Genomic DNA, 25,515 nt, shown 5'->3' with positions numbered 1-25,515 from the left:
GTGCTGTAATCGATCTATTTTACATCAAACTTAAACTACGAATTTGCAGTTTTTAAAATTTGTCAATTGTTATTGAATTTTAGTATAGACATTAGTGAAACACATTTTCCTCTTCCATAAGTCAGTGATACAATATTGCAATGCGTAATTTAGAAGTAATTTGTAATTTAAAATATGGCATCAAACAAAAGATATTCTCTTTTAAATATATATATATATATATATATATATATATTTATTTATTTATTTGCGCGTCCAATCAAAGATACTGATGTAATGCTGCTAAATATCAGCATGCCTATATTATATCATTAGACGTACAAGAATAAACTTTATACCTTAGTTAAACAACAAGTAGATGAATGACAGATAAATAATGAATAAGAGATACAGTCAAAAACACGTGCACATGCTGCATGCTATTTCACATCGATGTGTACGCATCAGTCGCACAAGATCTACTGAGGCCTGAAGCTCGAGAAGGTATAGCTGCCTATAGCGCTTGCGTTTACATAATTGGAGAGCGAAATATATCTATATAGTTTCGTTATTACGCTCAATTTACTTATTTCGTGAAATGTGTTTTAAGTATAGCACATATCGATACTTCCACATTGTTCGGTGCATCTACAGTAACATCTATTTTTCATAGTATAATAAAGGAAAATGATAGCAAATTATTAAATTATTTTTTCTCTTGTCTCGTCTTAATAATAGTAAAGAGACAGTAGAATTTTGTTAAAAAAGAAAAAATTCAGTATTTGTCGGAAAATTGGTCGAACGTTTTTTTGACAAAGCTGCTCCGTTCGTCGCGCAGAATGGTATTTGTTGGCGAACGCTGTTATAAGATTCATCGAATTATGTTTATGGCTATGGGATTATGGCCGTATCAGAACTATTCATCTGGCGAATGCAAGCAGTTTTTTTCTCCATTGCATATTGCTGCATATATTTTGTCAGGTATTCCTGTGACTTACTTTACTTACTTTATGAACATTATGCTTATATATATTATATATATATATATATATACACAAAGTTTTATATTGTTAAACATCTTATTATCATTATTAGATTTCCGCCATTGTACTTTTTGTAGTTTACAGCGTTTCTAACGACAACGTGTAACACGGATTGTAATCTAAAAAGATTTTCTTATATCTGCATAGGTTGTGTTTATGCTATGAATTACTATTCTTTCTATTTTAATTCTGAATCTGTGAGTATTATTTACGTTTTTCTATGTGTTGTATACATGTTGTAAAAGTTTTAATTCCGGTGTACTGCAAATTGTGATATACCTGTTTGAGGAAAGATAAAGCAAATGTTGGAACATATACAGTTGGATTGGAAAATGTTTGAAAATAGTGACGCAATTAAAATATTTGAAGAATATCTCTTTGTATCGTATGTTTTCGCAGTATTTGGGTGTAGTAAGTGAATAAATAATGAAATCATGTGTTTTGTCATTTTAATTGGGTTGCATTTTAATTTCGATTTATGTCTTTTCTTAGCAATTGTGTTTATGTGTGTATTTGTATTTACGGTTATTGAATGTAGTCCCGTCATTCTTGATGTTATCATACCGATGAATGAATCCCGACCACGTAAATTTGAAATTGATTTGGAAATTTTTGTCGATAAAGAGCAATATTTCTTTTTGTATATTATGGAAGAGGTGCTATTATTAGGGATTGGCTTGTGTACGGTAATTACGACTGGGACGTTCTTGGCTACGCTAGGAAAACACTGTTGTGCAACATATAGAATTGCAAGGTTAGCATGCACAATATTATTATTAAGAATATAAGCGATCAACCAACGGTTTTATATACAGTCCAGTTTAGACTATTGCACAAGATGTGACGCAATTTTTAAAGCAAGAAAGATCACAGAATATCATACACAAAGTGCAAGTAAATTGCATGTGTTTCGTCAATTGTGCAAGATATTGACAACGTGCTTTATTTCTGAGCAATAGTTTTGTCTGCTGGCATGCGCCATGATGTTTATATGTTGGCGCTTTTTTGTACCTTTTTTTATAAAAAGATAATTTTGTTATTGCGTATACAAGTGCATTTTGGGCAAATCTTGCGTCAAATAAGATGTACAGTATAAAACACAATACATTTCAACAGCAAGCAATTCTTGCAGCAAAAAATTACTCAAGAAATTGCATCAAATCTAGCGCAATATATTACATAATCTAACATTGGCTTAAATCTTTTTCAGTTGTTTAATAGAAAATACGGTGACCATCCATACGTTGGCAATTCCTGTTGACCGAAAAATACAATTCATGCATCGGAGCATTTGTATTTCAGTTTACATTCATAGAAGAACGATGGAGTTAGTTTTCAAGTACAAATTAATGTGCTTTTTTATTGGTCGTATTAATATTCATTTTTGTGTGAATAATTGCAGTCAAAGATTTATAGCTTTGACAATAATTAGGTGTAACGTTACTAAATACATGTTTTCTATTGTTGAAGGTTCGTCAAACGCATGTTACTTGCATTTGATTTGTGGTATTTTCCGTTATTGTTAATTGGTGTACTCTCTTTAAGTTGCCTTCTCTTTCGCGTAAGTAGTACTTATTATTGTAACGTAAACCTCTATTTATTTCATGTTTATCTCTTTTGAAGTTAGAATTACGGACACAATCTTGAGAATTGTTATATAAATATAAGGTTTGTATTATATTAAGTACTTACAGTAATTCATATAATCAAGCTATGTTTACTTATTAACAACAATGACATGACATATACTATTTTAATCAAAGTATTGATTATTTTGCTATCAAGAGCCGTTGATGTCAATAGCCTTTTGCAATCTGTCAGGCATAGTTTGATTCCGTGACGAAAAAATAATTCGTCTTGTGAGGGAAATCGTACCTTTCGAACTATTTTAAGCACCTAATATAAGAATATACAGGGTGTCTCATAACTCTGTTACCGCCAGTTAATGGCATATAGTTTGGACTTAGCTGAGTCTTGTACCATTTTGTGATTTTCGCAATACTAACCGAGTTAACGATTGATATTAACGTATGAGTGCACAGCTCGTGCAGCAAGGCCGTCGGTAAGAGGGCACAGTAAGGCGCGGTGGAGGCAGTGATACCAGAAAGCGACAATTCGCGAGACTATTCCCACTTTATCCTCACCGCATGCTCCAAAGTACACTTTCTGGCATCGCTGCTCACTGCCTTGTAACCAACAACGAGCGCGCGGTCCTCCTACCTTTATCATTACTAATATCTTCATCAATTTCTTCAGTGTGATAAAATATTAATGCAAGACTTATTATTACTGAGAACTGTAAATCTATAATTTGTTCCGTGGCACTGCCACTGTATTTTTTATTTTTTTAGACTGTGTGACTGTATGTAAACTGTATTTTCCTGATATTAATTTGTTTTCATATACCCGTATAAAGACATGTGTGCAATATTTTATTACATACAATACTTTTTTCTAGCTATACCTTGCTATAATAAAGGCCAATGATTGGTATGATATCTTGGTGTGCTGTGTGGTTTTGTATGCTTGTTTACTATATATGTTTGTGGCAAATTTTCTTGGACAATCTTATACTGAACATAGTGTAGAACTACTAGAATCTACGTAAGTAATGATGTATAAATAAGTGTGCGTAGTTTATGATATAACCGTTTGTTTCTGATTCTTTTTTATCTTAATACTTATTTGGGCAAGCATTAAGAATATTATACGATATTTGTTATTAATTGTAAAATTATGTGATGAAACATAACTATACAATTATGTTCTAAATATGTATAGTATAATAATAATAATACTAAATATGTATTGTAATTATAATACATGTATCGTTTGTGTGTGTATCTGACATAACCTGCGATTATATTTTTACATATACTGTCTTATGTGCATGTCGCTTAAACTTTAATTTTTCTTAGAAATATTAATATATCGTTTAATTAAATATTTAGGTATAATAGTCTTTGGTATGTAGCACCATTACCGATCCAAAAATTATTCTTAATTATGCAAACAGCTATAAAGGGCCATAAGATAGTGGTGGGTGGTCTTTTTACTTTGTCCATAGAAGGATTTTCTACGGTAATAAATGTTATGGATATGGGATGTATTGAAAATTGATAGTAATCAGTAAATGTTTATCTTGCAATTGGTTACCATGTATAATTTCCGACACACCATGTATAGTAACATGAGTAATAATTTCAATGCATATACTTAGCACCTGGATACACGTACTGATACATATTTAAGGTAAATGTTAAGATTAGGAGCGACTTCATCGATTTAGGCCGATTTGCCAAGAGTGTGAATCATGCTGTTCTGCTCACACCAATAACTATAGGGTGTGCAAGAAAGCATGATTAAAGCTCGTGGTTCACGTCCTGTGGGAACTCGGCCTTATTTTGTTAATAACTTCTTAGTAAACAAGAAACGACGGCAGGAACTGTTCGCAAATTAGTCAGATGTTCTTGACAATATGTATCAAGATCATTGAAATCGCCAAAAATAATTGAAACGGTAAAGTCGCCTCTAATAATTAACATTTACTACGTTTTAATGATTATTATCGATACAAAAGAAAATTTTCGTTTCAGCTTATAACTTCGGCTATATCATATTTTACTGTTATACACGCTATGTATTTGTGATCATGCAATGATGACGAAATATCGAAGTAGATGTAACTATTGTGTGTAAGCATATTTGCCTACAAATAATTGTTCGTACATACAAAGATAAGTGATAAAAAATTTTCTGAGTAGTTTCTGTGTTATATGTCATAAATATGTGTTGTTTGTATACATCATGTATTTTGGGCACCAGATATATTGTTATATTTGATAGAATAAATATTATACAGGGTGTCCCATGGGAAGTTGCTGAAACTAATCAGCTGTCATTTTTAAACATATGCAGTTATTGAAAAAACAAAAATTGCGTTGGAAAGAGGAAAGTCTGCAGTTTTTAATGGGTATAAATAAAATTTAGCAAAATGTTTGTATATCAGTTTATTTTATTAATGAAAAATATGCTAATAATCAAGTAAGCTAATGATAAATATTTTCAAAGTGTGCACCATCTGAATTTATACAAAAATCAATTCTTTTACGAAAACTTGTGAAAACTTTTTCTAACATGTCGTCTTTAATGTTGCTGACGACCTTTTTAATAGCTACTACTAAATCTGACACTGTTTCTGGATTTCCGGCATAACAATGGTCCTTAATGTATTCCCAAAGAAAGAAGTCACATGGATTTAAATCCGGCGAGTACGGTGGCCATTCTAGCCCCCCCTGGGCAAATTTGGGGTATCCCAGACCGATGACTCGATTGCCATAAACTTTATGGATTGTTTCGAAGATCTCCTGGGTTCGATGTGGTGTCGCTCCATCCTGCATGAAATGAAATCCTCTGACCAGGCCTCTTTTTTTTGCATGAGGGAAGAATTGTGTTTCGAGAAGCTGCTTGTAACTTTCACCAGTGACTGTTGATTCGAAGAATTGCAGATAAATTCCTTTTACCGAGATCGCAGCCCATGCTGTTATTTTTTGTGGATGTAAAGGTTTAGCCAGGGAAACGTTGGGATTTTCCGACCCCCAAAATCTATAATTTTGTTTATTAACATAACCATTTAGCCAGAAATGTGCTTCGTCCGTGTAAATTATCAATTTTGCATCAAGTTCTCCATCTTCAAACATTCCATTTATCGTCTTGCAGAATTCCACACGTTTCGTCATAGCGCGTTTGGTTAGCAATTGATACGATGTTATTTTATAGGGATGCATTTTCAGGAAATGTTTTAAAATCCTGTGTAACGTTGTTTTGGATATTTCAAGAGCTTGGGCAGCTTTCCGAATGGAAGAATTTGGATTCTCTTCAAAATACTTCTTAATATCTTCAATGTTTTCTTCTGCAGCTACAGATACAGAAGGACCTGGCAGATCATATCTACGATCTTAGATAGTTCCATACTGCATAACATTATCGATAATTCTGATAAAAATAACACAAAACATTATTTTAATGCAGATTTATTGCCAAAAAATGGAGTAACGTAATGCATACATTTAAATAAATAATAAATTCTAACCTTTTCAGCGTGTTTTCGCTCTTAACTTTATGTGTTCCGTATTTAGTACGAAACCCCCTGTAAGCATTGCTATAAACTTTTCCTCTGGAAAAGAAGCACTCGACAAGATAAATCTTTTATTCCGTCGTCAGATTACTCATTTTGACGCGCACGGACTTGCAACCAGAATAAAACTGTGGACACTCAGATGAACGACCGTTAACCGTAAGACCCTTTCTGAAGTCATGGAGGGGAGAACCAATCGTTTACTTTCAGCAACTTCCCATGGGACACTTTGTATTAATATTCCTGCTTTATGAAATTATTTGTTACTTATTATTATATTATTCTTTATAAAGTACTTATTATTAAATTTGATTTTTTTATATTATAAGTGATATTGTGTGATAACAAATTAATAATGATAATATATTTTTTAATTGTTGCAATAGATGCGAAATATAATAATACATGCTGTAATCGATCTATTTTGCATCAAACTTAAGCTACCAATTTGCATTTTTGTTAATTTGTCATGTATTATTGAATTTTAGTATTGATATTAGCTATTGGAATATATATTTTCCTTTTACATAATTCATTGATACAATATTGCAATGCGTAAGTTAGAAGTAATTTGTAATTTAAAATATGGCACATATTAAATATAATGTCTTTTAAATATATTTATGTGACCAATCAAAGTTACTGATGTAATATTGATAAATATCAGCATGCTTATATTATATGATTAGACGATATAATTAGCGTCAAATTGCAGAAACAAATGTCGATATGTTAAAGTGCCTTACGTTTATTATACATTTATATAAAAATATAAATGTATTTTATTTATATATTTAAATAAAGAATCATAATAGGTTTAAACATTGTTAGAACTGAAAATGTTTGAAACTCGATTGAAGCGATTGAAATGTTTCAATCGCTTTGGCGTTTCGATATAATTAAGGGAGTTATGTATATCTCAATACCGTTAATAATATGTACTACAAGAATAAACTGTACCTTATTTAAACAACAAGAAGATGAATAACAGATGAGTAATTGATAAGAGATACAGCCAGGGACACGTGCATATGCTGCATGCTGTTTCACATCGATGTGTACACGTCAGTCGCACAAAATCGACTGAATCGTCGAGGAGGTATAGTCGCTTTTTGCGCTTGCGTTCATATACATTAAAAGAGAAGAATATATCTATATATTTCCTTTATTACGACCACAGCAATTTACTTATTTCGTTGAATGTTTTTCATGTACGGAACATCAATATTTTCACATGAGTTGATGCGTTTATAGCAACATTTGGTTTTTACTGTGTAAAGGCAAATTATGGCAAATTACTAAACATTTACTCGTACTCCCTTGTAACAATAGCTAAATAGTAGAAATTTTATTAAAAAGAAAACGTTCAGTGTATTTGTCGGAAGATTAAACGATTGTTTTACTGACAAAGCTGCTCCATCCTTCGCGCAAAATGGTCTTTATAGGTGAACGCTGTTACAAGCTTCATCGAATGATGTTTATATTTATGGGATTATGGCCATACCAGAAACCATTTATTTGGCGTATCCAAGCAGTTATCTTCTTCATGATATTCTGCGGCTGTTTTCTTTTTCAGGTATACCAGTAACCTATTTTTTTTCAGCGTTACACACACACACACACACAAACACACACACACACACACAAACACACACACACACACACCTTTGTATTATTAAATATGTTATTATCGTTATTAGATTTTTGCCAATTTAGTCATTGTTTTTTATAGTTTACGCCGTTTTTAACGACGACATGTGACATAGACTGTATTCTAAAAAGATATTGTTATATCAGCATTTGTCTTGTTTATCTTATGAGTTATTACTGTTTCTATTTCAATTCTGAAATGGTAAGTATTATTTGCGTTTTTCCATGTGTTATGTGTGAAATATTATATAAAAATTTAAAAAGTTATGATTCTGGTATGCTACAAATTGTGCAATGTTTAAGAAAAGATAAAGCATGCATTGGAACACGTACAGTTGGATTGGAAAATGTTTGAAAACAGTGATGCAATTAAAATTCTTGAAGACTATCTCCATGACTCTTATATTCTCGCATTATGTGCATGTGGTAGGTGAATATAAAATGAAGTCATAATTTTTTTATCATTTTAATTGAGCTGCATTTTAATCTTACTTTACATATTTTTCCTAGCTTTTCTTTTTACGGGTATGTTTACATTTTTGACTGTTGAATGTGGACCTGTTATTTTTGATGTTATTATACCAATAAATGAGACCCGGCCACGTACAGTTGAAATTGACCTCGAAACTTTTATCGATAAAGACAAATATTTCTTTGTCTATATTGTGGAAGAGTTATTAGGATTGGGGACTGGCCTTTGCACGGTAGTTACGACTGGGACATTCTTAAATATGATAGGGAAACACTGTTGTGCGACATATAAAATTGCCAGGTTAGCATGTGTAATATCTTTATTAACAATTTAATTAGTCAACCAACGTTTATATAAATTGTTTTCAGTTGTTTAATACAAAATACAGTAATTGTCCATACGCTGCAAATTCCTATTGACCAAAAGATACAATTTATGCATCGGAGCATTTGTCTTTCAGTTTACATTCACAGAAGAACGATGGAGTTAGTTTTCATACAAGTTAATGTGTTTTTTATTGATCGTATTAATCATTAATATTCACCTTTGTGTGAATAAGTGCAAAGATTTACAGCTTTGACTATAATTAGATGTAATGTTATTAAACATATATTTTTTGGCATTGAAGGCTGATAAACCACTTGGTTGTTTCGTTGGATTTGTGGTATTTGCCGTTACTTGCACTTGCTGTACTGTCTTTAAGTTGCTTTCTTTTTCGCGTAAGTCATATTTATTCTTATAATATAATCTTCTATTTATTTTATGTTTGTCTTAATTGTCTGTTTTGGGTTAGAATTACATACAATCATGATACAATTTTCATATAAGAATGTGTTTTGTATTATTTTGAAAAAGATATATATATATATATAGTGTGTGTGTGTGTGTGTGCGTGCGTGCGTGCGTGCGTGCGTGCGTGTGTGTGTGTGTGTGTGTGTGTGTGTGTGTGTGTATGTGTGAGAGAGAGAGAGAGAGAGAGAGAGCAAAGCTGAATAAAAAAATCTAGTCTTTTTTCTTTAATTCTTCTAGAAATCATGTTAAGTATTATTATTAATACTTTATCTATAATAGAAGTGATCATTAAGCTAAAATATTACTTAATGCAAAATTTATTATTACTGAGAATTGTAAATTTATTTTTTATTCCGTGATACTAGCATTGTATATTTTACTTTTTAAAGCTGTGCGTGTAAAGTAAATTGTACTTTTCTAATATTACATATACTTTAATTACAATACATATAATATAAATTTATGCAGTATTTAATTACATACAATACAAATTGTTTTCTAGCTATACAATGCTATTATGCGATTCAATGACTACTATGATATTTTTGTCTCCTCTTCGCTTTTGAATGGTTATTTACTATTTACATTTTTGGCAAATTTTTATGGCCAGGCTTATACCGAACACAGTATAGAATTAATAGAATCTACGTAAGTTATAATGTATAAATAATTGCGAGTATTTTATGATATAAATCGTTATATCAAATAATTTGTTTCTGATTCTTTTTTACACTAATACTTATTTGTGCAAATATAAGTAATAGTATATGATATTTGTTAATAATTACATAATTACGTAACGTTACAATGTGTTCCCATTATATGTATGTTTTATATGTGTATCTGTAAGCTGCAATTATTTTTTTCATATATCATCTTTCTCTTAAAATTTGATCTTTGTTAGGAATATTAATGCATTGTTTGTTCAAATTTTAGGTATAATAGTCTTTGGTATTTAGCGCCATTACCGATCCAAAAATTGTTCTTAATTATGCAAAGATCTGTAAAGAGTCATAAGATAGTGATGGGTGGTCTTTTTACTTTATCCATAGAAGGGTTTTCTACGGTAATAAATATTATATATATGAGATGTATAGAAAATTGATACTACTCATTGAATATTTATCAGCAAGTATCTTCAAGAGTATGCTAAATATATCCATTGATATTATTATTTAATATGTTACTATACAGAATATGCCGAAAATCATACACAGATATCTGCATTAAGAATTAATACAAAGTTTAGCATTATTAGAAAGTTCGGGTTGGATTGGTTTAGTAGGATTCAGATGCAAAACTTTATATTAATTCTTAATGCAGAATTTTGCGTTTGAATTGTGCTACTGAAGTCGGGTTTGATGATGAGGTCGGCTGAGATGGATTTTCTAGTCAACTCAATTGTATTCTTGTTATATTATATTTCTTATATTTCAGTTGTTGAAACAATATAAAACTTACGGAACTATGTTTGCTAAGTGTGTATTCCATTCAAATTTTCACATCCAATTTTCTCAGAAATATAGTCTAATGAAAACATTTTATTGTGCTTTGTGGACTTATTTTGGCACAAGGAATTATCTTCTCTTCCATTGTATGATTTTCGACATCTCTGTATACTAACATAAATAATAAACGTGAATAGATATGTTTAGCGGTTGAAGCATTTGCTAATAAACGTTTAAGGTAAATTTAGGTTAAGATTAGCGTCAACTTTACCGATTTATTTTGTTAATAACTTTTTAATAAACAATGAGCGCCGGCTAAAATATTTTTTAAGTCAATCAGAGCTCTCTTTCACAATATGTGTCAAAGTCATTGAACTCGATAAGGCCCTTAATTTAAATATTTACCACGTTTTACTGTTTTCTGCCGATATGGAGGAGAATTCTCATTTCAGCTTATAACTTCTGCTGTATCATATTTTACTGTTATACATGCTATGCATTCATGATTATGAAATGGCCACGAAGGAGATTTAGTCGTTAAGAGTAACACTTATTTGCGAAAAAATAATTCTTTTTACAAAGATAAGTGATGAAAGACATTATCAGAATATAATTACCTATGTTATACGATGTACGTCACAAATATGTATTATTTAGATATATCATCTAATATGAACACTAAATTATTTCATTATACATTTAATAGTACAAATTCTATCTTAATTTTCGTGTTTTATTATTTGCAAATTTAATACAAAACTTGTTGTTACTAAATTGTAAAGTTGTTCATTAATCCTCCCTGGCACTGTATCTGTCAATAAATACTATATTTATTTCTTAAAGCTTCTGTATGTGTAGTATATGTTGTGCTTCTGATATTATGTATAATTTAATTTTATTATACAAGGGTGTCTGACATAAGGCGAAAAACCTCTCGCCCACAGGTATAGATCTCGTCAAACTGAATTAAAAAGTCCTGTACCATTTTGCAAACAACCACGTAAAATTTCGAGTAATTAAGTAAATAAAGTTCGTTAATTCAGCGGGCGCGATTAGCAGCGAGGGAAGTAGGCATGAATGACATAAGAAACGGCTAGCCGCGCGCGCGACGCGATAACAGCGAGTATCGGATTACAGCGGCACGCGAGACGACGCGTGGACAACACTTTCTCGGCAACACGAGCACATGAATGAGACGCTGAGAAATTATTGTCCACGCGTCGTCTCGCCTGCCGCTGTAATCCGATACTCGCTGTTATCGCGTCGCGCGCGCGGCTAGCCGTTTCTTATGTCATTCATGCCTACTTCCCTCGCTGCCAATCGCGCCCACTGAATTAACGAACTTTATTTACTTAATTACTCGAAATTTTACGTGGTTGTTTGCAAAATGGTACAGGACTTTGTAATTCAGTTTGACCAGATCTACCTGTGGGTGAGAGGTTTTTCGCCTTATGTCAGACAGCTTGTATATATATATAATAAGAATTCATATAATATTTAATTACATTCAATATACATTGTTTCTAGTTGTACAATGCTATAAACAATTTAATGGCTTATTTTAATGATATTTTTGTGACCAGTATAATTTTATATTTTTATTTATTATATATGTTTGTCCAATTTTCTTGCACAATCTTATTCCGAAGACATTATATATATAAATATTATACATAAATATAATACAAGTATATGTATAATTGATATAATCATTGTATCAATTTATTTCTGATTCTTTTGTACACTAATACTTTCTTGTGGAGATATAAATAATATATAACATTTGTTAATTATGAAATCAATGTAATATATAGTGTGTTCTGATCATATCTATCGTTTACGCGTATCTCTGAGCTAGTTGTATAACCATGTTTTTTCAAATAACGTCTTATATCCATGTCTCTTAAAATTTGATCTTTGTTAAAAATATTAATGCATTATTTGTTTAAATTTTAGGTACGATACTCTTTGATATCTAATACTAGTATCGATTCAAAAATTGTTTTTAATTATGCAAAATAAATCTATAAAGAATCATAACATTTTTTTGTTTTATCCATCGATGGATCTTCTACGGTAATAAAATGTTACGTATATATGATATAAATAATAATTCCAATGAATATATTTAACAGATACTTGCTGATAAACGTTTATTGATTATTATTAATACAAAAGATTCTCGTTTCAACTTACGAATACAGTATTCTCGTTTCAGCTTACGACTTCGGTCATATCATATTTACTGTTCTATGCTATGCGTTTATGATCACATAAAGTGAGGACGAAATAGTAAAGAAGTTAAAGAAATATAGTTATTATGAGCAATGCTTATTTGCGTAAAAATAATTGTTTTTACAATAATAAGTGACAAAAGTTTTCTGAGTAGTTACGACATATGTTGTACGACAAATGTCACAAATATCATATGTGTTATTTCTACACATCGTCTATTTTGGGCACCACATATATATATATATATATTGTTATGTTTGATAGTAATAAAGTATAAACTTTATATTAATTGTCTTGCTTTATGTTATTATTTGATACTAATTTCATTATACTTTAGAAATTATAGTCATTATTAAATTTGATTATTTTATATATGATTGTGTTTGGTTATGTAATAAGATATTAATACATTTTTTAATTATTGTAATTAATGTGTAATAGTATAATAATACATGTAATAGTATAATAATAATAAAAAGTATAATAATAATACGTACTGCAATCATCTGTTTTACATCAAATTTAAGCTACCAGTTTGCATTTTTTAATTTATTAATTATTATTTTTAGAATGGGCATTATAGTATAGACATTATAGCTATATTGAAATATATTTTTGTTTTGCATAAATCACTGATACAATATGCGGAATTAGAAGTAATAAGTACCTTATGTTTATCGTGCATTTATATCAAAATATAAATTTATTTTATTTATATATTTAAATTAAAAATCATAATAAGTTTTAGCATTTCTCGAAGTGAAAGTATCATAAATTATCTTTTTGGCGACAATATAATTTCCAATATAATTAAGTGGGTTTGTATATCGTTAATATGTATTACAGGAGTAAACTATATTTAAAGCAAATAAATAAAAGATAAGTAATTGACAAGGGATATAGTCAGGGACACACATGCCGCCCTGTTTCACATCGATGTGTATGCTTCAATGGCTCAAGATCGACTGACGCCGCGAGCAAGTACAGCAGCTTATTGCGCTTGCGCTTACATAAACTGAAGAGCGAAATATATCTACATATTTTCTTTATTACGGCCAGCAATTTACATATTTCGTAAAATGAGTTTTGTATAACGCACATCGATACTTTCACATTATTTGATTCATTCATAGTCATCTGCTTTTCACTGTATAATAAAAGGAAATTATGTCAAATTACTGAACAGTTACTATTATGTCGCCTTAACAACAGCGTATACGTAGCAGAAATATGATAAATAAAAAGACATTTAGTATCTGTCGGGAGATTAGTCGATGGTTTTACTGACAAAGCTGCTGCATTCGTCGCGCAAAATGGTATTTGTTGGCGAACGCTGTTATGAGCTTCATCGAATTATGTTTATGGCTATGGGATTATGGCCGTATCAAAAACCATTTATCTGGAGAATACAAGCAGTTTTCTTTTTCAGTGCATACTGCTGTACTTTATTGTTTCAGGTATTTCCGTAATTTCTTCTTTGTGAGCATTATGTTTACATACACTTCATATAATAAAATATTTTATTATTAGATTATTTAGATTAGATTGTTATTTCTGCCATTGTACTTTTTGTAGTTTACAGCGTTTTTAACAGCAACATGTAACGTGGATTGTATCTTAAAAAGATTTTCTTATATCTGTATATGTTTTGTTTATGTTATGAATTACTACTGTTTCTATTTTCATTCTGAATCTGTGAGCATTATTTGCGTTTTTTTATGTGTTGTATATATGTTTTAATTCTGGTGTACTGCAAATTGTGATATATGTGTTTGAGGAAGGTAAAGCAAACGTTGGAACATATGCAGTTGGACTGGAAAATGTTTAAAAATAGTGATGCAATTAAAGTATTTGAAGAGTATCTCTTCGAATCTTATATTTTCACATTATTTATATATAGTAAGTGAATCAGAAACGAAATCATAATTTTTTTATCAATTTAATTGACTATATTTTAATTTCGATTTATCTTATGTCGTATCTAGTTATTTCTTTGGTGGGTCTATTTATATTTGTAATTATTGAATGTAGACCCATCATTCTTGATGTTATCATACCGATGAATGAATCCCGACCACGCAAAATTGAAATTGATTTTGAATCTTTTGTCGATAAACAGCAATATTTCTTTTTCTATATTATGCAAGAGGTACTAGGAGTGGGGATTGGCGTTTGCTCGATAATTACAACTGGGACATTTTTGGCTATGGTAGTGAAACATTCTTGTGCAACATATAAAATTGCAAGGTAAAGTGTACGCAATATTTTTAATAGCGGTGAAATCGACTAACCGTGTTATACAAATTGCTTTCAGTTGTTTAATACAAAATACGGTAACCGTCCATACGCTGCAAATGTCTGCTGCTCAAAGAATGCAATTTATGCATCGGAGTATTTGTTTATCGGTTCAAATTCATGGAAGAACTGTGCAGTTAGTTTCATACAAATTAATATGCTTTCTATTGTTTGTATTACTCTCATCTCTACATGAATAATTACAACCAAAGAAAATTTATAGCTTTGACAGTAATTAGATGTAATGGTACTGAATATACATTTTTTGGCATTGAAGGTTCATGAAAGGCCTCTTGCAAATGGTTGATTTGTGGTATTTCCCGTTACTTTTAGTTGCTGTACTGTCTTTAAGTTGCCTTTTCTTTCGTGTAAGTAGTATTTATTAATATAATATAATCCTCTTTTTATTTAACGTTTGGTTCAAAACGCTTTGCGTTAGGATTGCGGACAATCTTGAGAATTTTTATATAAGAATATGGAATATTGCATAAGGATATATCAAGTGCATACAAAAGATTTAGTCTTTTTTCTCAGCGTTCTAGTATTATTATTTAATATAAATTAAATTTCAAATCAATTCAAATAAATTTTGACTTTTTTATATTTTTGAAGAATTGGTATCAAAGTTTGTGAAATATCACACATCATGATGATTTAACAATAAAGATAATTTCGAAAACTAATAGTGTGAGCGATGAGTAATGAAAAGTTTTATATTATATGCTGTTCGTATTCAATTATTTTCGATTTGGGCTGGAAAGTTTTTCCGCGAGCAGCATATTTACCCAACTTGGCGCGTCCGAATTATCGTTTATTCCAATGGATGCAGTACTTTTTAACTGCATAGTTCGTTTGAGATGTGGCCGAGACGCGAAAAAACTGTTTTTACAAAAAAATTCGTAAAGAAATCTAAACGAAAGATGGTAGAAAATCGTGAAAATCGAGAGTAAATATTTTGATGACTGAATTCTATTGCATACATGTAATATTTATTCACACATAGCGTATGTAAGCAGAACTGAACTAAAACATCTAGTGTTATATCTTTAATTTTTCTAGATCATGTTAAGTATTATTACTGATATCAAATTGCTTATTTTGCTATAATATTATATTACTTAATGCAAAACTTATTATTACTGAGAAGTGTAATGTTCTGTGTTGCATGGCACTGGCACTGTATTTTTTATTTTTTAAACTATATGTGTCTAGAGTATGTTATACTTTTTGATATTATATATAAATTAATTACATTATATATAAAATAAATTTATATAGTTATATTTAATTACATATAATATAAATTTTTCTAGCTATACAATGCTATAATACGGTTCAATGACTTTCATGAGATTTTTGTGTCATGTATAATTTTGTATACTTATTTAGTATATATGTTTGTGGGAAATTTTCTTGCACAATCGTATACCGACCATAGTGTAGAACTATTAGAATTTACGTAAGTAATAATAGATAAATAATTGCATGTATATTATAATATAATCATTGTAACACAATTTGTTTCTGATTCTTTTTACACTAATACTTATTTGTGTAAATACAAGTAATATATAATATCTGTAATTAATTATATAATTGTGTAATGTAATATAGTATGTTCTGATCATATCTATCGTTTGTGCATGTATTCTAATTATCTTTTTTCGTAACGTCGTATATGCATGTCTCTTAAAAGTTTTTTGTTAGAAATATTAATGCATTGTTTATTTAACTTTTAGATATGATACTCTTTGGTACGTAGCGCCATTACCGATCCAAAAATTGTTTTTAATTATGCAAAAAGCTATAAAGGCTCATATAGTAGTGTTGGGTGGTCTTTTTACTTTGTCCATAGAAGGATTTTCTACGGTAATAAATGTTACGTATATGAGGTGTGCCAAAAATTGACAGTACTTATTAAATGTTTATCAACAAATATCAAATATCTACTAAATATATCGATTGAGATTATTATTTATGCTAGTGTACAGACTATGCCGAAAATCAATGAGAAATAAGTTGGAAATGTAGAGCAAAATTCTCTCCTTTGAGACTTCATTTTCGAGAAAATTAGACTTGAAAAGTTGTGGGATACATATAAGTTTGAGTAGCGCTATACTTCACTATTTCTATCCACATTTGTACATAAATAATAGCAATTTTATAAGTTAATGGAATTAAAAATAATACACATTTTGAGAGAGATTATTTACTTTATCAATTCAAAGCTACTGGAAATGTTGCTGCATACGAACTTGTAATCGCCGTAAAGACTTATGAACTAATAGTAGTATATTCAGAACTTTTACTTCTAAATGCTTATATGATATTATTTCCTAATTGAAGACGAGTTTGATTATTTTTAATATAAACTATTTCTTTAATGCCACGACAAGCACCCAAATGCAAAGATTACATATATGTATATGTATGATTACTATTACATGTCGCCTCGACGTATCTGTTGGTTCGTAAATACCGACAAATCAAACCCATAATAAAAAACATTAAACAAACAATTGTCTAGGTCACTATTTACCAATACAGAGAAACAGTGATTGAGTGATGTGTACAGGCTTCGATTAAATCAAATTAGCCAAGTATATGCATCTCACAAAGTTTTACATTCAATTTTCTCGGAAACAAAGCATAGCATAAAATATTTTTATTCTACATTTTTTATCACAATTTATCACATTTGATTTGCAAAGTAATTTGTCTCTTTTTCATTGGTACGATTTTTGGCGCACTCCCCCTGCATAACTAATAACTAATAACATAACTTATAACTTCAATAGATACATTTAATTTAGAAGTTGAATATACTTACTGATAAACATCTAATGATGTCGATACAGAGAATTTTTATTTCAGCTTATAACTTCGGCTGTATCATATTTTACTGTTATACACACTATGCATTTATAATCATGAGGTGACGACAAAATAAAGACGTTTAGTCATTAAGTGTAACGCTTATATTCGAAAAACAATTGTTTCTACAAAGATAAGTGATGAAAGTTTTCTCAGAATGTAGCTATCTATATTATAGAATGTATGTCGCAAATATGTCTAACTAGCGCACAGAGACTATTTTAGACACTATTTATTTCATTATATTTGATAGTGCAATATAAGTTTAATATTAATTTTCTTGTTTTATGAGATAACTATTATATTGTGTTTTAAAAAGAACATTTTGTAATTTGTCAATTATTATTAAATTCTAGTACAGGCATTAGTTATTAAAATATATTTTTCTTTACGCAACTAATTGATTCGGTATTGGAGTGCGAAAGTTAGGTACTTTTATATGGCACTCAATTAAATATAACGTTTTTAAAATATATTTGCATATCTAATCCAAGTTACTAATATAATGATAAATAAATATCAGAATGTCGATAATATATAATTAGACCAATGATGTATAATAAGCAAAATTCAGAAGCAATAAATGAAAATATGTTACAGAGCATTATCGTGCATTTATATATATTAAGTTATAAATTGATTTTATTTAGATATCTAAATCAAAAATTACAACAGTTTTTAACATATCTTGCACTGCAAATGTTTGAAACTATAGCTTTTGTGTTTCGATATAATTAAATAGGCGTGTATATCTCAATATCGTTAATGTGTACTACAAGAATGAACTGTATACCTCATTTAAATAACAAGCAACTGAATGAAAGATGAGTAATTGACAAGGGATACAGCCAGGGGCACGTCCATATGCTCTACTGCCATACTCTCACCGAACTGTACACTTCGGTGGCTCACGATCGACTGCGTCAAGAGAGTAGAGGTGCTTATTGCGCTTGCGCTTGCAGAAACCAAACAGCGACATATATCTACATATTTTCTTTATTACCTCCAGCAATTTATTTATTTTGTGATGTGTTTTATGTATGCCACATCAATACTATTACGTTATCTCGTGCGTTTATAGTACCGTTTATTTTTCACCGCATAGTAAAGGCAAATTATAGTAAGGGCAAATTACTAAAAATTCACTCTTATAATCTCTTAACAACAGCGCATAGAAATTTCATTTAAAAAAAGCCATTTGACGGAAGATCAATCGTTTCTCCGGCAAAACTACTCCATCCGTCGAGTAAAATGGTCTTTATGGGCGAACGCTGTTATAAGATTCATCGAATTATGTTTATGGCTATGGGATTATGGCCGTATCAGAAACTATTCATTTGGCGAATACAAACAGTTATCTTCTTCATGATATACAGCGGTTGTTTCCTTGGTCAGGTATTCGTGTGATTTACTTTTCTTGTGTATTATGTTTATATATTTTTTATCTACTTTTCTATATCGATGTACATCTTATTATCATCACAAGCAAATTGTTATTTCTGTCATTGTACTGTTTGCAGTTTATGGCCTTTTTAACAACAACGTGTGACATGGATTGTTTTGTAAAAAGATTTTCTTATATCTGTATTAACTTTATATATATTGGCAGTTATTATTCTTTCTATTTTAATTCTGAAACTGTGAGTATTATATGCGTTCTTTGGTATGTTATATAAAATTTTGGTAATTATGCAGAAAAACGTATATCTTGCGGATCTTTTTCATTTTGACATATATTATGAGGGATGAAATTCTAATGTCAATGTCAAATAATATATGTCAAAATGCGATAGATCCACAAGGTGTAATCTTTTCTGCATAATTAAACATTTTTAAAAGTTCTAATTCTTGCGTGCTGCAATTTATGGCATATGTGTTTTATTGTTTACGTTTAACATTGGCATATTTGAGAAAAGATAAAGCAAGTGTTGGAACATATACAACTGGACTGGAAAATGTTTGAAAATAGTGACGCAATTAAACTATTTGAAGAATATCTTTTTGGAGCTTATATTCTCTCATTATTTACATATCGTAAGTGAATCAAAACTTAAGTAATAATTTTGTTATTTTAACTTAAGCTGCATTTTAATTTTGATTTATGTGTTATTTTTAGTGATTGTGCCTTCGTCTTTGTTGCTATTTGCGGCCCTTGAATATAGACCTGTCATTCTTGATGCTATTATACCGATGAATGTATCCCGACCACGTAAAACTGAAGTTGATTTCGAATTATTATTTTTTGATAAACAGGAATATTTCTTTTTATTTATTATGGCAGAGCTATTTGCAATCACGATTGGTTTTTTCTCGTTACTAGTACCTGGAACATTTTTTGTTACATTAGGGAGACACTGTTGCGCAACGTATAAAATTGCAAGGTTAACATACATAACATCTTTATTAGCAATGAATCTATTGATTAACAGTTTTATATAAATTGCTTTCAGTTGTTTAATAGAAAATACGGCGATTGTCCATATGCTGCAAATTCCTTTTGGTCAAAAGATACAATTCATGCATCAGAGCATTTGTCTTTCACTTTATATTCACAGAAGAACTTTCAAGTTAGTATTTATATAAATTAATATGTTTTTTTAATCTTATTATTCATTTACATTCACCTTTATGTCAATAATTGCAATAAAAATTTTATAGCTTTGACTGTAACTAGTCGGAACGATACTAAACAGATATTTTTTTGTCATTGAAGGTTCGCCAAAGACCTGATACTTTCGTTTGATTTATGGTATTTCCCGTTAATTTTAATTTGCGCACTCTCTTTAAGTTGCTTTCTGTTTCGCGTAAGTAATATTTATTAATATAATAGAATCCTCTATTTATTTCACGTTTGTTTTAATCTGCTTTGGATTAGAATTATTGACAACCATTTAAAAGTGTATATGAGAATGTTATTGTATTAGAATATAATTACATACATCCAGTGTCATCAAAACTAAATCAACAAATCCACTGTTACTTTTAATACGTCTCTGAATCAGGCAGGACCAAATGGGCAGAATCAAACAACGTCTGTTTGATTATTTAGTACCCATTTTGTACTAATTTATACCACTAATAAAAATGTTGTACCCCGTGCCATTTTGGAAAAAATCGTGGCGCTGCTAACTTTTGAATGAAGCTAGCAGGACCACAACTGAAAAAAATACAAAATAAAGGGCAGAAATAGAAAGGGGAGAATTTGTACTAATTTGTACCATCAATTAAAAATGAATATTTGCAATCAGTTCCGCGGAAACCAGCCCCATTTAAAGTCAGCTGTATATACAATGAAGAACAAATTATAACTTCTTATCGGCGGAATCGAATAGCGACAATTGCAACAGATATGTAATAATATGTACCATTAAAATCTGTAATTACAGATTTTGTACCCGTGACATTCCGTTACTTTGCCTTTGAGCCGAAGCGAGGTCGGGAATAGTTTCAGGCCGAATGCTTTGTGTACAAAATCTGTAATTACAGATTTTAATGGTACAAAGTATTACATATCTATTGCAAAAGTCGCCATTCGATTCTGCTGATTTAAAGTGGTACTTTACTCTTGAGACTAATAGGGGTTGGGGGTGGTTTCCAATGAAATGCTGCGGGTACAAAATCTGTAATTATAAATTTTAATGGTACATATTATTACATATCTGTTGCAATTGTCGCTATTCGATTCCGCCGATAAGAAGTTATAATTTGTTCTTCATTGTATATACAGCTGAATTTAAATGGGGCTTGTTTCCGCGGAACTGATTGCAAATATTCATTTTTAATTGATGGTACAAATTAGTACAAATTCTCCCCTTTCTATTTCTGCCCTTTATTTTGTATTTTTTTCAGTTGTGGTCCTGCTAGCTTCATTCAAAAGTTAGCAGCGCCACGATTTTTTCCAAAATGGCACGGGGTACAACATTTTTATTAGTGGTACAAATTAGTACAAAATGGGTACTAAATAATCAAACAGACGTTGTTTGATTCTGCCCAGTTGGTCCTGCCTGCTTCAGAGACGTAATTTTAATTTTTCTAGATTATGTTAAGTATGATTATCGATAACAATTATGTGTTCATTTTGATAAACTACTATTAGGTGTGCAAATTAATTTGGTACTTTTTCTATTTGAAGAAATAGAGTCTTTATTTAATTTCTTTTTTTTGGGAATTCGTCAGATGCCGGATGGACAGAAAAAATGATTAAAAAAGGCGCATTTATACGGCGAATAAATGGCAAATATTTCGAATGTTATATGTTTATCTTTTTGTTCACTAAAGACTTAATTTCTTCAAGAAAAGAAATAGTTTGGGCATCTAATATTTAATGCTTATCTTATTACTGAGATATTGAAATGTGCTTTTTTTATGTGGAAATGCGACTGTATTTTTTATTTCCTAAAAAACTGTACACATACATCTAGAGTATGTTGTACTTTTCTAATATTATATATAATTTAATTACGTTATATATAACATAAATGTATATAGTATTTAATTACATTTAATATAAATTTTTCTAGCTATACAATTCTATAACACGGTTCAATGACTTTCATGAGATGTTTGTGTCTTGCGTAATTTTGTTTGGTTATTTATTATATATGTTTCTGGCGAATTTGCTTGCACAATCATACACCGAACACAGTGTAGAAATATTAAAATCTACGTAAGTAATAATATTTAAATAATTGCGTATATTTTATGATATTAGTGTTGTATCATACAATTTTTTCCTGATTCTTTTTTACACAAACACTTATTTGTGCCAATATTAATTATATTTCAGGATGTTAATTTTCCACCGCCCACTAAGTACATAGTGTTATTCCTTATGAAAAGTTACGTCGAAAAGTCCTGAACTATTTTACTCTACGATGCTTAATGAAAGAGTTATTGTTAAATAAATTTTAGCGAATTAGTGCCGTCCTTTGGAAGTATATGTACATGCCTGTGAGTCACACAGTTGGATTTAGTAGCATGAACGCAGCGGCGGAGTATTCACGCACACTACCAGGCGCATGACTCACAGACGTGTATACTTCTAAAGGACGGCGCTGATTCGCTGAAATTTACTTAACAATAACTCTTTCATTAAGCATCATAGAAAAAATTAGTACAGGACTTTTTGATTCAATAAGGAATAATCGGGGGTGCATAATCCGTTATTGTGCATAATTACATGATGTTTATATGATCTTTTTATATTCTTAGAATACACAGTTCGACCAGCTGTTTTGGTGTCATCCTGTATATGTTTTGTGTGTGTATCTGTGTATACAATTATATTTTTGCATGTAACGTTTTATATGCATTTCTATTAAAATTTGATCTTTGTTAGGAATAGTAATGTACTGTTTAGTTAAATTTTAGGTATGATACTCTTTGGTATTTAGCGCCATTATCGATCCAAAAATTGTTCTTAATTATGCAAGAATCTATAAAGGCTCATTCAATAGCGATAGGTGGTCTTTTTGCTTTGTCCATGGAAGGATTTTCTGGGGTAAAAAATATTGCGCGAAATAATACAAGAGTCTTCAGCTATTAAATATATCTATTGATGTTATTATACTTTTGATAATATACAGAATATGGAAATGGTACAACCGAAAAGGAGATAATATCTCAGAAAGTGCAAAAAAGTCTAAATTGTAAACTAAAATTCTTTTGTAGGCTCCCAAGAAAATTTGATTTGAAATGTCATCAGATACTCAAGTAACATGATTCAGTAAATGCTACACATTTCTAGTTCTAGTATGTTTACACATACATTAATATTAGCAATTTTATAGATTAATGGAATTAATAGTAATGCAAAAACAAATTTCGAGAGATTATTTATTTCATTTATTCAGAAACTCCTGGAATTGTCGCCCACGTTGCTGCTTACGAATCTGTAATCGTCCTATTACAAATTTGTGAACTAAGGATAATGTATTTAGGACTTTTGCCAACATTGTGCATGATAATAGTTTTTAATTAAAAACAATTATGATAATTAACTATTTCTTCAATGCTCCATAAGTTCCTAATGCAAAAATCACATTCGTATATTCACAATTACTACGTGTCATCTTGATATGTGTATTGCCGATTCATAAATACTGAGAGATTAAATCTGAAACCACAGACAAACAATTGTCTAGATGAATATTTAGACACATGCTCAGGAATAGTGATGTATAACCTTGAATTGAATCATGTTAATGAAGTAACATATATGTGTCTACGAAGTTTTATATCCAAAATTTTTGAAAAACTAAGCTTCGTATGAAAAACTTTTATTTTATTCTGGATTTTTAGCATTTCTTCGCGCAAGGAATTACAACCTTTTCACTTGTATGATTTTCAATACCTTGTATACTAAGATAAGTAATAACTTCAATAAGTATATCTAGCTGTTGAAATCTTTTGCTGATAACTGTTTTATAATTATTGTCGATACAGAGGAGAATTTTTGTTTCAGCTTTTGACCACAGCTGTATCATATTTTACTGTCTTACATACTATACATTCAGGATCATAAAGTAACGACTAAATAGCGAAGAAGATTTAAGAATAATGTTTATGTGCGTCAAAATTATTGCTTTTAGATAAACAAGTGATGAATATTTTCTGAGAATGTAGCTACCTGTAGTAAACAATGTATATCGCAAATATAATTGATACACATAATCTATTTTTGACATGTTATTTCATTATATGTATTTCATATAAATTTTATATTAATTGTCTTGCTTTATAGATTTATTGGTAAATATGGAGAAGTGCCATTCCAACGAAAACTCCAGTTTTTTATAGCAATTAACAAAAGTAGTTTAAAAATGATGTTTTATAAAGTCTTAAGGGGAGGCAAAAGTTGTTTATAAAGTTGTTAACAAAAAACTTTTAATTTTGAACTTGATCAATGGTACGGACCCGCATTTAACGGTCGCGTTCAGGCGGCGTTCTGCCGTAGGGAAAGGTTTAAATGATACCGTATTGCTGTATAGAAGTTCGAAGTGTGTAATATTACCCATGTCATCTAATTAAATATAAGAGATATTTCCTAAAAAAATATAAAAGATATGATATAATTGGCGTCGAAATACACAATCAATAAGTGAAGAAATGTTAAAGTGCAGTATCTCATTATACATTTATATTAAAGTATGAATTAATTTCTACATCTAGTAGTTGAAGTCTCTTACTAATAACTGCTTTGTGATTATTATCGATACAGAGGAAAATTTTCGTTTCAGCTTTTGACTTCGGCTGTATCATATTTTACTGTTTTACACACCATGAATTGATCATGAAGTGATGAAATAACGAAGAAGATTTAGTCATTAAGAGTAACACTTATTTGCGTAAAACTTATTGCTTTTACAATGATAAGTGATGAAGATTTTCTGAGAATGTAGCTACCTGTGGTATACGATGTACGTCAGAAATACATGTAATTGATACATATCGTCTATTTTGAGCATTATATTATTTTATTACATTTGATAGTATAAATTTTCTATTACTTTTCCTGCTATATGGAATCATTTGCTAATTACTCTTTTGTATTTTATAAAGAAGTTAGTATTAAATTTGGTTTCTCGATAT

The 25,515-nt window shown here is 30.1% G+C and overlaps 3 protein-coding genes across 8 annotated transcripts; all 3 read left to right on the top strand.

Moving 5' to 3' along the window:
* Positions 1 to 909: 909 nt before the first annotated feature.
* On the top strand, positions 910 to 4,530 carry LOC113562686. The gene is made up of 9 exons (XM_026972802.1): positions 910 to 960; positions 1,100 to 1,219; positions 1,316 to 1,433; positions 1,515 to 1,776; positions 2,233 to 2,349; positions 2,493 to 2,583; positions 3,481 to 3,626; positions 3,974 to 4,103; positions 4,275 to 4,530. Exons 2-9 carry the CDS (start codon positions 1,184 to 1,186, stop codon positions 4,386 to 4,388), a joined length of 1,014 nt encoding a protein of 337 aa, XP_026828603.1. The 5' UTR covers positions 910 to 960; positions 1,100 to 1,183; the 3' UTR covers positions 4,389 to 4,530.
* Positions 4,531 to 7,144: 2,614 nt separating this feature from the next.
* Positions 7,145 to 18,526, top strand: LOC105283901. 6 transcript variants are annotated; one of them, XR_003407043.1, is made up of 12 exons: positions 7,145 to 7,735; positions 7,892 to 8,011; positions 8,118 to 8,235; positions 8,320 to 8,581; positions 8,650 to 8,766; positions 8,910 to 9,000; positions 9,576 to 9,721; positions 10,010 to 10,139; positions 10,511 to 10,759; positions 10,974 to 11,152; positions 12,478 to 12,597; positions 12,740 to 13,045. XR_003407043.1 is itself a non-coding variant. In XM_026972784.1 (11 exons), the coding sequence occupies exons 3-11, from the start codon at positions 14,031 to 14,033 to the stop codon at positions 17,977 to 17,979; spliced, it is 1,059 nt and encodes a 352-aa protein (XP_026828585.1). In that variant the 5' UTR covers positions 11,038 to 11,152; positions 12,478 to 12,597; positions 12,740 to 14,030; the 3' UTR covers positions 17,980 to 18,526. The 6 variants fall into 6 exon arrangements, 3 of the variants coding, with proteins under 3 accessions (XP_026828584.1, XP_026828585.1, XP_026828583.1); XR_003407044.1 differs by lacking the exon at positions 8,650 to 8,766 and having other exon boundaries at positions 7,146 to 7,735; XR_003407045.1 differs by lacking the exon at positions 10,511 to 10,759 and having other exon boundaries at positions 7,150 to 7,735.
* Positions 18,527 to 18,673: 147 nt separating this feature from the next.
* LOC105279276 lies at positions 18,674 to 24,601 on the top strand. Its single transcript, XM_026972800.1, has 9 exons — positions 18,674 to 19,320; positions 19,446 to 19,565; positions 19,842 to 19,959; positions 20,042 to 20,306; positions 20,376 to 20,492; positions 20,639 to 20,729; positions 22,446 to 22,591; positions 23,296 to 23,425; positions 24,389 to 24,601. Exons 1-9 carry the CDS (start codon positions 19,177 to 19,179, stop codon positions 24,446 to 24,448), a joined length of 1,191 nt encoding a protein of 396 aa, XP_026828601.1. The 5' UTR covers positions 18,674 to 19,176; the 3' UTR covers positions 24,449 to 24,601.
* Positions 24,602 to 25,515: the final 914 nt, after the last annotated feature.

This window comes from Ooceraea biroi, chromosome 10 (genome assembly GCF_003672135.1).
Source record: "Ooceraea biroi isolate clonal line C1 chromosome 10, Obir_v5.4, whole genome shotgun sequence".
NCBI lineage: Eukaryota > Metazoa > Arthropoda > Insecta > Hymenoptera > Formicidae > Ooceraea > Ooceraea biroi.
Note: the sequence above shows the minus strand (reverse complement) of the source record. Positions and strands in the feature narration are given on the sequence as shown.